The 12,212-nt window shown below is 43.3% G+C and overlaps 6 protein-coding genes across 6 annotated transcripts; 2 read left to right on the forward strand and 4 right to left on the reverse strand.

Annotated features, from left to right (window-relative positions):
• Positions 1-9: 9 nt before the first annotated feature.
• SAMD00019534_079890 (hypothetical protein) lies at positions 10-1,564 on the reverse strand (the record flags this gene model as incomplete). Its single annotated transcript, XM_012897030.1, has 2 exons — positions 10-254; positions 418-1,564. Coding segments are annotated over 2 exons (1,392 nt in total), but the record flags the coding sequence as incomplete, so codon positions are not given.
• Positions 1,565-3,050: 1,486 nt separating this feature from the next.
• Positions 3,051-5,438, forward strand: SAMD00019534_079910 (hypothetical protein; the record flags this gene model as incomplete). Its single annotated transcript, XM_012897031.1, has 2 exons — positions 3,051-4,236; positions 4,309-5,438. 2 exons carry the CDS (start codon positions 3,051-3,053, stop codon positions 5,436-5,438), a joined length of 2,316 nt encoding a protein of 771 aa, XP_012752485.1.
• A 75-nt stretch (positions 5,439-5,513) lies between these two features.
• Positions 5,514-6,098, reverse strand: SAMD00019534_079920 (hypothetical protein; the record flags this gene model as incomplete). Its single annotated transcript, XM_012897032.1, has 1 exon — positions 5,514-6,098. The coding sequence occupies one exon, from the start codon at positions 6,096-6,098 to the stop codon at positions 5,514-5,516; it is 585 nt and encodes a 194-aa protein (XP_012752486.1).
• A 2,601-nt stretch (positions 6,099-8,699) lies between these two features.
• On the forward strand, positions 8,700-9,478 carry SAMD00019534_079930 (hypothetical protein; the record flags this gene model as incomplete). Its single annotated transcript, XM_012897033.1, has 3 exons — positions 8,700-8,786; positions 8,863-9,107; positions 9,235-9,478. 3 exons carry the CDS (start codon positions 8,700-8,702, stop codon positions 9,476-9,478), a joined length of 576 nt encoding a protein of 191 aa, XP_012752487.1.
• A 124-nt stretch (positions 9,479-9,602) lies between these two features.
• On the reverse strand, positions 9,603-11,474 carry SAMD00019534_079940 (hypothetical protein; the record flags this gene model as incomplete). The annotated part of the gene is made up of 2 exons (XM_012897034.1): positions 9,603-11,225; positions 11,307-11,474. The coding sequence occupies 2 exons, from the start codon at positions 11,472-11,474 to the stop codon at positions 9,603-9,605; spliced, it is 1,791 nt and encodes a 596-aa protein (XP_012752488.1).
• Positions 11,475-11,885: 411 nt separating this feature from the next.
• Positions 11,886-12,125, reverse strand: SAMD00019534_079950 (hypothetical protein; the record flags this gene model as incomplete). The annotated part of the gene is made up of 1 exon (XM_012897035.1): positions 11,886-12,125. The coding sequence occupies one exon, from the start codon at positions 12,123-12,125 to the stop codon at positions 11,886-11,888; it is 240 nt and encodes a 79-aa protein (XP_012752489.1).
• Between the last annotated feature and the right edge of the window lie 87 nt (positions 12,126-12,212).

Consider the following 12,212-nt stretch of genomic DNA (forward strand, 5'->3'; position numbering starts at 1 on the left):
CTGCCAAACACGCGCGCGCACTTGGTTGGGCGCCAGAACCTCGACAAACTCCACGTTGGTCTTGTCGGGGAAGATTGGGTGCGACTCGATCAGCTGGCCGTAGAAGTTCATCGGGAAGTCCTCCACATTCTCCAGGTGGACTACGCAGTGAGGGTTGCCCATGCTGACCAACGTCGAGTTGATCGAATGGCCTTTGAATGGTATCAGCTTGCAGTAGTCCTCGCGGTTGGACCTTGTTGAGAGCAGGCGACTGCCTGATGGTGATGGTGATGGTGATGATGTTGAGGTTGCGACGCCTTGGCCAGTGTGTTTGCCAAAGGTTGTGGATGTAGTCGATGTCATTGTTGGTCGCTGAGTAGTTTGATGGGATGGATGTGATTGATTGATCAGAGCTGGGAATGGTGACACTATATTTACACTGTTGTTGTTGTTGTTGTTGTTTGTTGTCTGTTGTTGTTTGATTATCTACATTGGGCTCGAGTCCTGGGATACTGATTGGGTCCACTGTGGTAACCATCTGTGGCTTGCCCATACACACCTTAACCCAGAGTGTACGCGAGTTGTTCTGTGGATGGCTGGGCAGTGGACAGCACTGCAGTACTCCGGCCACGGTCTTGACCGTCAAACAGATGGGATTGAACTGATTGTACGGTGACTGTGTTTGGAGACGTGGCTGCTGGTCAGTCTTTGTAAAGAATGGCACAAGGTGCTGTTGTAGGTGGGCCTGGCCATTGGATGCGCCGCCCGTCAGAGGACTGGCTGGCGCGCCAGATGAGGGCGGGGAGTTGTAGTGATGGTTCTCAACGATGTGGCTCGAGCTACCAGCGTTGTTATACGGGCGCACTTGGTAATCAATGATGAATTTGGTGAGACATCGTATGCCGTTGCCACATATCTCTGCCATGCTGCCATCCGCGTTGAATATCAGCATCTGGTACTGCGCCGCCGTGACGTTGGAGGGTGGCGGTGTCACGACCAACATGTGATTGGCGCCCACGCCTGTTGTGCGATCACATAGGTAGCGAGCGATAAGTTGGAGCTCGGCCAGCGAAGGCACCACATTCTGGCCGGTGATCTCGTTGCGCAGACTGTCAATGTGGAAGATGACAAAGTCGTTGCCACAGCCGTGCATCTTGCAAAAGTGCAGCACCAATGGCGGGTCATCCTGCGCGGCAGGGGTGGCATCGCGGCCGCCAGCCAACGATGTGTTGGCCAAGTTGTGCCTGCTATTCAGGTCGATGTAGTTGGCAGCCGTGCCTGATGTTGTGTTGTTACTGCTGCCGCGGCTATAGTGCTTTGCAAAGTCTGGCGTCTCAATCAGTGTGTAGTTATAGTCGATCATTGGCACGGCAGCATTGTCATCATCGAACGGCACCATCATTGTGACTTGATGATCGTTGGTAGAATTGGTGTATAGTGTTTGGACGTTATGATGGCCACTGCCGTTGTCATCATACTCCTCGTCCAAGTACTCGTCGTCATCATCATACTCCTCGTCGTCGTCATCAAACTGGAGATCATGATGATCAGCCACCGCTGTATTTATATTGTGATCCAAGTCCATCTTCCTCGGCTAAGTGACCTTGTTCAGTACAGTAGTATTCGCCTCTTCTGGATGTGTTACCAAATATAGTGATGATGGCCAAATATGGTTATGGTTACCAAGTTTGGGTTTGTGTGTTGGATTAATTTAGTGTTGAATGATTGAGTGAGTGTGAATGATGATGAGGTAGGAATGAGGAAGTCCAATCAGTATGTAATAGAGCGAAAGAGAGGAATATAGAGATAATGTAATTATATATAAGAGATAAAGAGTATGAATGTTTTAGATTGATAGTTTAATAGTTTAGATAAATAGTTAGGTACTGTACCAAATATCAACCATCATCGAAACGGGTGATGAGAGTGTGGCCGTGGACTTGATCGGACCCATATCATCTCCTCTTCCTCCTCCTTCAACTACCACTACCATCATCAAAAAAAGAGAAGAGAGTCTCATACGTCAATAGAGTGGACCCAAATGTGGTGCCGTTTGCCCATTGCCTATTGATGGCCCACCAACACAGCCAGAGAGGTATCAATATCGCAACGAATCCATGTTTGAAAAAAAGATAACTTTACATGTGATATTTTGACACCAAAAAATGTTTAAACTCTTTAAAAAATGAGGCCATTATGAGGAGATATTGAAATGTAGAGAGGAGGAAGGAAAGGAAACATCATAATTATTCATTCATTGGTCACCTGTCTGCCCAGGGATCCGATTGTTGTGATAAACAAAGAATTAGGAAAGGATAAACTGTTGCTTTCTTGCTCGTGATTGTGATCCGTTCCAACTCCTAAAAAAAAACAAAACAAAAACAAAACCAAACATAAAAAAAAACAATGTATGTGTCTAAAAGTCCAACACAACACTTCACCGATACCCACCACACCACTGACTTGGTCCTACCTCTGAGCCTTTGCTCCTCCCATCACTTTCATTCTTTTCCCCATGACACACAGGTCAACCCCATTGGGTATCAATTATCTCACACATCACCCCCATCATACACCGCTATTACCCCCTACCTCTACCACAGACGACCATCCAAACAATCATAATTCACCTTGATACACTCACACTCATAAACAACAACAAAACACTCACCCCCTACTATTCACATGGTTTAGTTTGAGTGCACGTTCGTGCTCACCTCCCTCATCCATCCCTTCCATTCCCAGGCACACTCACTCACACCTTTCACATCATTCACATCATTCACCAACAAGTGGATTGCAAGTCTCTTCTCACCCTACCCTACCCTTCATTCATTTCATCCAATCTATCTATCTCTTTCAATCAATCAATCATATATATTAGTTTATAATTATATATATCTCAAAAGTAGTTAACAAAGACTTAGTGTCACATGAGTTTAGAATCAGCTGCAAAGGACATTGCTTCATCCTCTGCTCACAGCCTTTACAGGTTTTCTATATTCTGACATTAAATCAATTATTAATCAATCAATCAACTTTTATTAATTAATTTCATTATTATTATTAGAATGAACAAATTGTCAAATAGTCAACAGCAGATACTTCTGCAACAGCAACAACAACAGCAACAACAGCAACAACAACATAATAATAATATTGGCAGTAATAGCTCACTTTTGCATTTTGATGCGAAACGCAAATATGTAGATTCACTTGTTGAGGACTTGCCTCGTGCTATGAACAACAACAACAGCAGTAGCATCAATAGCATTAGTAATAATAACAGCAACATCAACAATATCAATAACATTACAAATAACAACAATGCAACACATGGCAACATAAACTTACTGAATGATATCAACTTGTTCTCTATGGTTCATAGACCTGTCAATAACAAACAGACAGCAGTGATTGACGCATCTGCTCATTCTAAACCTCATTCATTGGTCAATGCCACATATCAATTGCCACATGCCAATGTCAATGCCAATGCCAATGTCAATGTCAATGCCAATGCTCATAGTTCATCGTTGATCAACAACGGAAACAAACCTTTCAAGCACTTTGCTCATCACTCTGTCGAATCACTTCCATGTGATCCATCTCTTCAACATCATATCAGCCATCACAAGAATAACAACAACAACACAAGTATAAAGAGACCGATTAATGACGTGCTACACAACCTTCCATGCAATGATGCCTCTGATTGTTGCAAGCCACCACAACGTAACACCAACAACAATGGACATGTATCACCCGTAGCACATCACAGTCATGACCATGACGATGAAATAGACGATGATGATGAGCTTGACGACTATGATGACGACGAGCATCATGATGACAGTGACGATGAGTACTCTCCCCATAGAGACCACTCAACCTCGTCCTCCGCCACAGCATCCAATGGTGGTGGGTCAAAGCCCGCCTACCGAGTGGATAGGTCGCTGCTACTTGCCAATGGAAAGGCGTCCGCCGAGGAGGCGGATAGGAGTGGCATGTCGACCGATAACCCCTGCTGTCCCAACTGTAACATACCGGCCGCCCGACGACATGACAAGCGACGTTGGTGGTGCAGAAACTGCACCAAGTCCTTCACACCGTTCCGCAAGGGCAACCGACTGAATGCCAATGGTGACGTCATTGGCAACACAGCCCCACAGTGCGGTCGTTGCCACCAACAGGCATCAAGGAAGCATGACAAACGAAGATGGTGGTGTAAGTCCTGTAAGAAGCCATTCACTCCATGTAAGTACCATCCATCGATTGTTCACTCAATTGTTAAGTATCCAAATCTAACCTTAATACACACAATACTAGCATCTGGATCCAATTCTCATGACCAATACAATGTCTGTGATAACTCACAAATCATATACTTGATGGGAGGAAAGGATGATACATTGTCCGACAAGTATGATGAATGTGAGGAGATTGCTGCTGATGAGAAGCCGGCTGCCGTTCGTACGACTGAGAGTGGAGCATCCAAGTTCAAGTTGTTACTCAATCCTGTTCTAGCCGAGGACGAGGGTGTCAATGGCAATGGTCTGACCATCAATGGCAGCAGCAAGAAGTCAAAGCATAGACATGATATCCTTGACGAGGATATCATGACATTGAACAGTCTTCAACATCTCCATCATTTCCTAAGCAAGGACATTCAATCTTCATCATCATCACAATCATCAACACAACAGCCGTCCAGAGAGAAGGCCATTGTTGTTGACAGCAACAACTCCACAGCAACCTCAACAACATCCTCAATCAGGATGACACCAATCACACCAACACCACCCACACACTGTACAGATACATCACCCAATCAACGACCCAAGTTTAACTCACTGAAGCTGACCAACAACTACGACATCATTGACAATGAGGAAGTCCTCAAAGGAATTTTCCGTAGCTCTCCTCCATCAGTTGTCCATGACATTGGCGGCGCCGCCAGTGGCAGTGGCAGCAACATCAGTCACCGACCCCAACAACAACAACAAACCATTCAAAGGAATCACTCAATCATTGATATGCTTGGACCAACGATGCCTGAGATTCCTGCTCCGAAGCAATCCACCAGCAACACTTCTACGCCCTCTCCATCGTCCTACTCCAACATGATCCATGTGATGCCTCACACATCGCCCAGCCGCTCCAAGACGCCCAGCGAGATAATATTGGACAACTCGATCGAGACACTCATCCAGCTAAATGGCGCTGAGAACTCGCCGCAAGTCATCTTTGAGTGGTTGGAGAGGAGTCCCTACCTGTATCTCTTTGAGAAGATAGTTGGGTCTGAACGTCTGAAGCAACAGATGTCTCTAGTGCAGCCAAGCGGTGCACTGCTCAACAGCACTGCTTTAAGTAGTAACAAACACATTGGCAATGGTAATGGCAATGGCAATGGAAATGGAAGTGGCGGTGGCATTAGAATGCTATCTCCATCAAAATAAATTAACATTATAACAACAATCAACAATCTTGAACCCATCAGACTATGTGATGGATTGGTTAGTCTTCTGATGACTTTATTGTTGTTGGAGTGTGATACTGATGGTATGGGTTGTGTGAGTCGCCTCAACACCGTCAACTTGGCCTTGAGTCCAGGTCACGTCTACATTTGAGAACATTCCACCAATGGTCGAGTTGTTGACGGCTGACACCAGATTATAGGTGGCTGGCTGAGGGATGGTCTCAACAAACTTGACAATCAGGTCTGATTGAATGGATGACACACCATCTAGTACAATTGGAGTGAAGGAGGAGTCTGTCTTGAATGAGTCAATTAACTGCACAGTTGCACCAGCACCAGAGTTGAATGATCCTTGTACGGTTAGACTCTCACCCAATAAATTGGCAATTGATACTGTTCCACCAAGACGATTGAGTGTGCCCTTTACGGTTGTAGACACAGGGTTGAAGGTACCAGCGATCATATTGATCTCACCACTCAAAGTGATACCATTGGTGGATAGTGTGGCATTGTTGGAGACCAGTGAGAGTGATGTATTTGATAGGAATGTGAGATCATCGAGTAGGACAAGTTTGCCAAACAATCTTATACCTCCTTCATGAACAAAGAATGCCTTGGAGTTGATGTTGAGGGTGGCCATCTCTTGGACATTGATTGTTGTGTTGGTCAATGGTGTCCTAACATGATTGATTGTGTTGGTGTTTGTAAAGTTGAGTGTTATGGATTGATTGTATTGGAGAGTGATCAATGATTCAATCGAAGTGTCTTTGACTACAACATTGGAAACGCCTTCAATTCTTAAATTGTTGATAGATGATGATTCCAGTCTAATATTCTTAACATTGTCAATGAGTACAGAACCATCACATTTCATGTTTTTGATTGTAATGAGCTTTGGGTAGTCTTTGACGATGATCTTGCCCAATGATGAGACAGTTGTGATAGTAATTCCTAAGTCACTTTCTTTTGGATCGACTCCAATCAACTTGAGTGTACCATTATTAATATTGAGGAGGTCCACCATTAAAGAGCATTCCATCATTTGGAGATATGATAAAACTCGTCACGGTCAAGGTAGTATCAGCACTCATAAATACAGTGTTGTTGAATAATAGTGTACCAATGGTACAGGTACCATTGAGATACAAGGTGTTCTCATTGTTAACTGATAAGGCTGTATCACTGTCCAACGCATTGATACCAGCATAGATGTAAATTGAATAATCTGATCGAATCATAGAATTGGTAGAGATGGTCGGGGCAGTATGGAACTCTACTGAGATTGGATAGTCTAATGTCTCTCTCCAGTATATCCAAATCCTTTCATTGTTCCTAACTACAACTTTTACTTGAGGTCCAAAGTAGACATTGCAAGAGAGATTCAAATCGAATCCAGTGAGTGATATGATTGATTGACCAGTTACGTTGAAATTTGAAACTTCGACATCAAAGTATCCATCTTTATCCGCGGCCATGATATTGGCATTATGGACACTTACAGACTCTTGAACATAAAGGAATATCTTGGCTGGAATCAGTGTCACACCAGGACCCTTTATAATCAAAGTTTTGAGATTAAAGTCTGGTGATCGAGTTGTCTTCATGTCGATGAATTGAAGTTGGCATTGATCTCGAGACGAGTTTGAGTTGGAGTAGTCAATGACAACGTTTGAGTATTCAGTTGGGGCAACTCCTCCTACCCAATTGACTTTATCAAAAAAGTCACAAGATGCTCCAAGGGAACAATCATTCGATGTATTAAAGTAAAAGGTGTCCTGGTCATCAGCTTTGACTACTAAAGTACATCCTATTAAAATAGTTAATAATTGTATATTCATTATAATATAGTTTGTTTGCTAGTAATGTAATAAATTGATTGGAGAGAGGCGAACCAGTTCCGGAACGGTTTCACTCTTTATAATTTTTGATCATCACTATCAGGGAACTCAGAATGATCAGACACCCATTCACATGACTATTTTTGGAAATTGATTGAAGTATTCAAAAGAAAACTCCTGGGACCTTCAGCTGGCTTTATGGATTGATTGATTGATTGATAAATCGATTTGTTTGGATCAATGAATGAGAGGATGACTCGTTCCATTCTGTCTACTAATATTGGTGTTAAACATAATTTATAACAACCTAATTTATTATATATTTATTATAAATATATTTATTATAATTATTGGAATGAAATACTAATGGTATCGATTGTATTTGTTTGTCTAATTCCTTTAGCTTGATCTGAGTCCATGTCACTTCAACATTTTGGAACATGCCATCAATGATTGACCGCCGTCACCAGTTTATATGTTGCTGGCTGAGGACTGGTCTGGACAAACTTGACGATCAACTCTTTTTGAATGAATGATTGGCCATCAATCGTGATTGGTGTGACAATGTTATCAGGTTTGAATGAGTCAATCAATTCAATTCGTGCACCAACACTCGAGTTGAAGGTGCCAAAGACCATAAGACCCATATAATCAACAGTGTCAATGATTGACACAGCTCCTCCAAGATGATTGAATGTTCCGTTGATTGATGATAACATTCCTGGGTAGAATGTTGAGGGTGAGGGAAACCCACTAAGGATGGATGAACTTCATAAGTTCCTTGTTAGTGAACAATGTTCACGTCACATCTACTTTGTGTTGTTGATTGATGGTGACCAGAATATAGAGTTGAATGGATGGAAGTGAATTTGAAGAATTAATGAATGTTCGAATCAATCAAAACGCTTTAATAGTCCAAAATGAGTGTGATGAGTGATAGAAATATAAATAAAGATGAATACATGTGCAGGTATAATAGATAGAAATGATGTAGATAAACAAGTCTCTCGATTGGGTAATGATGATTCTTCAAAGGACTTGTTCGATTTTTATTTATTTAGTTCGAATTGTTTTTAGTGTGTTTTTGGGTCTCCCACACTTTGCGAAGATATCTTTTTTGAGCTCGATCACCTCCATCAAGACAAGTCTTGTGATTGATTCGAGAGTGTGTAATTGTGTTGTTGTCCACTCCACATTAAGATCATTTGTCATTCATTCCTCGACACCTAGACAATCTCTTTAGTAACTAGGATCACCCTCATACACTCACTTTTCCCCTTATCATCATCATCAACAACAACCTTTCTTTGGCAAAGTGTTTGTGGACTTCGAAGATTGATTGATCACTATCAATTTATCATACATACATATATATACATACATATACAACACATAACATAAATATGGATCAACCATTATTTGGAGAGACCAACAAGCAAACTCAACTCATCCAGTATGCGATCGGTGGAGCAATAGCCGCATTCACTGTTGTAAGTTGAGTGTTTGGACGATCACACACACACACATAAACGATCGAACAAATGACTAATATGGACATATATACAGTTCTCATTGATCGTTGGTATCTTGTTTGGATTGAAGAATAACTCAAGAGACTTCACATTGGTCTTTGTCTTGGCGTTTATATTCATATGTACAGGCGTTCTGATGTGGTGGTGGAGAGACAGAGATGATGCCATCCACCCCAAGTTCAAGTGGCTCTTGATCCTTCTCTTGCTCACGACACTCCTTGCTGGAATTGCCGTCAATGTTTATGCCTGGGAGAAGCCACCCCTGCCCCAGCCAGAATGGTATGTCCTTGGAATTAAGTTTGGTCGCATGACATTCGATTGGTGTCACATGATCACAATCCAATCACGTGATTGTCAACAAAATCAATCAGACCTCTAACCTTTGACAATCGACCAATCAATGTAGCGAGGGATTATATATCACAGACAGAAGAATGTGCATTCCATGGTTCAATGGAACTGCTTGCGAGACAGGATGCTACAACATTGACTTTGGTATCCCATTGATCACCTGTATGAACTGTACCGTCTGTCCACCAGGCAACAACACTGCCGAGGTGGAGATCACTGATTATGCACCAGACATCTACAGCTTCCCATTGCCAGGCTCTGGCGAGAAGCCCAAGATTAAGTCTGCTGACCCATATTAAGTTAATCTATCAATCAATCATAAATGCTTTGTTGTGGAACTTATATATATAATAATAATAATAATAATACTTTAGAGGAGTGACAGACATGTATTTGATCATTTGGTAGGTCTGGACATCCAGATCAACTGGCCGCATGCTCATCAGACGCATTCTGTGTGTGTTGCAGATGACTTTGGACAGTTTGAAGCAACTCGTGTGCTCCAATCTCTCCTTGCTCTGAGGCTAGTTCGAGCCATCCAATCGCTTCATCAACAGCCTCTTGTGTTCCAACATTGAGGTACATCTTGGCAAGTTCGTACTGTGCGCCAGGGTGACCTTGACTCGCCGAATTCAGGTACAAAGAGTGCGCTGTCTCGTAGTTCTGCTCCAGGTGGTGACCTTCGGCATACATGCTGCCCAGGTAGTATTGGGCTTCGGCATGGCCCTGCTCGACAGCCCTGCTCCAGAGTTCGTAGGCGTGTTGGTAGTTGGGTTGCTGTCGTGTGAAGTAGTAGCGTCCAAGATAGAACAATGCGTCGCTGTTGCCGTACTGCGCGGCCGACGACCACAGCAGGATGCCGAGATGTTTCATGGTCGGCAGGTCGTAGAGCAGCGAGCCGAGCGTGGCGGTGGCATGCGTGTCACCCATGAATGCCAGCTTCTTGAGATAATGTGTGGCCTTTGTGAGATTGAAGTAGCCGCCAATGTCGTTGATGATCATGTAGACCAGCTGCTCCATCGAGGATCGCAGTCCCATCGATGCGGCAATGTCAAAGTAGAGGCGGGCTGTGTCCTCATCGATGGCTGGCACGCCCACGCCCTTGAGATGCATCTCGCCCAGCATGCCATAGGCCACGGCCTGTCTGCCCTGCGCTGCGAGCTCAAAATGGTGGCGGGCCTTTGCCATGTCCGGCTTGACAAACACGCCAAAGTAGTACATATTTCCGAGGAACACGTTGGTCAGTCCATGTCGCTCGTCTATCTCGTTAAAGGCTTGGAGGGCAGCCTCGTACAGGCCGTCCAGGTAGTGCTTGCGCGCTTGATCAAATCTCTGTTGGCACTTGGCGGCCAATGCCACGCAGTCTTCTGGCGACATCATCTTTGCCATTATCTCTTTGCGTGCGATGTCCTCCTCATCGATGTTTGTTGCCAGTGAGCCAATGTCCACACAGGCTAGCAGGCGTTTCAAAAGTCTCTCACTCTCGATGCCTGGTGGGGACAGGTCCAAGTGTTCGAGCTGACCAGCCAACAGCAATCCCAATTCATTTCGTGTGATCTTCTTTGATTGGTACTTGCTCGCAGTCGCAGTAGCAGTCGCAGTAGCAGTAGCAGTAGCAGTAGCAGTAGCAGTCGCAGTCGCAGTCGCAGTCGCAGTCGCAGTCACGACTGGTTCAACGGTGGCCGTCAGTGATTGTGTTTCCAGTGGTGTATCGAGTGATGGTGCAATGGCTGTTGTTGCATCCTGTGGTTGTTGTTGTTGTTGACTCCTAATTGCATCGATCGCCTCACTAATGTACATCTCTTCTGACCCAATCATAACAACACTCGGTGATGAATGGCTTGCTACCTCTTCAGTATTCGTCGGCGTCTTTACCGTCTCATACTTTGCTCTTCGTCTCTCTTGCTGTGCTGCCTTTTGACGTCGTCTCATTATCTTGGGCATGAAGTTATTGATAAAGTCGTCGTGCATCTCTTCAAACAAGTTTCTTGAGCCGAGTTGATCGATGGCCTCTTGAAGCATTCTCTGATCATGTTCACGCTGTCTCTGTTTCATCAGATGAGTGCGACATGGATGATCCTCTGGCAATCTAGTAAATAGTGCTCCAATATCAAAGCTTTTCTTTACTTTAACAATGACATTGTCGTCGTCGTTGATATCATTGGTGTTTACTTTGTCATTGTTGTTATTGTTGTCGGTGTTGATGTTGTTGTTGTTGTTGTTGTTGTCGTCATTGTTGATGTTATTGTTGTTGTTGAGTGATATTGTGTCACCTAGGTTGATTGCACCAGCCATGCTATTGTAATGTCGTCTATAATGTTGTTGCTGTTGTTGAGTGATCTTGTGACTATGACTAACATTGACATTGACGCAATTTATACCCCTGTTAGTCAATGCTGACTGACAGACATATCTACGTATTGTTGATGACAACATCATAGATATTAGTAGTATAGTAGTATTGTTTGATCGATTGATTGAATGAGTAAGTGAATGATTCATAGTCGAATCACAATGTCATCACCAACTTCAACTTTCAAGAAAAGACGAATTCCATCTTTTTGGATTTGAATTAAATGGACAATTTTGTATTTGAAGTGATTGATGGTAATAACCATATATTATAGTTTATTACAAATAGATTTATACAATTATATAATATATATAAATAATAATGTATACAAAGGAAGGGATCACGGAAGTTCCTTAGTTGACATGGGCATCAATGTGGGCAGTGAGGATGTTGCATCCAGCGAGGTTGATGTTGGCATCAACGTTGGCATCGACATGGATACCAGAGAGGAGACCACCGACACAGTCAAGGAGACCGGCACTCTTGTTGGACGACTGCATGCCAAAGCTGGAGGCGGAGCTGGCAATCGATGAGTTGGACATTCCCAAGGAGGAAGTTGGAGTCATGTTCTTCAAGGCAGAGATGAGAGTCATTTTTAAGTTTAGTTAAGTTAGTTAATTAAGTTAATTGATTTGATGATTTTAAAATGATCAATTTGGTACAGTATTTATATTAATTGT

This window comes from Acytostelium subglobosum (assembly GCF_000787575.1).
Source record: "Acytostelium subglobosum LB1 DNA, scaffold: scaffold16, whole genome shotgun sequence".
In the NCBI taxonomy this organism is placed as follows: Eukaryota; Evosea; class Eumycetozoa; order Acytosteliales; family Acytosteliaceae; genus Acytostelium; species Acytostelium subglobosum.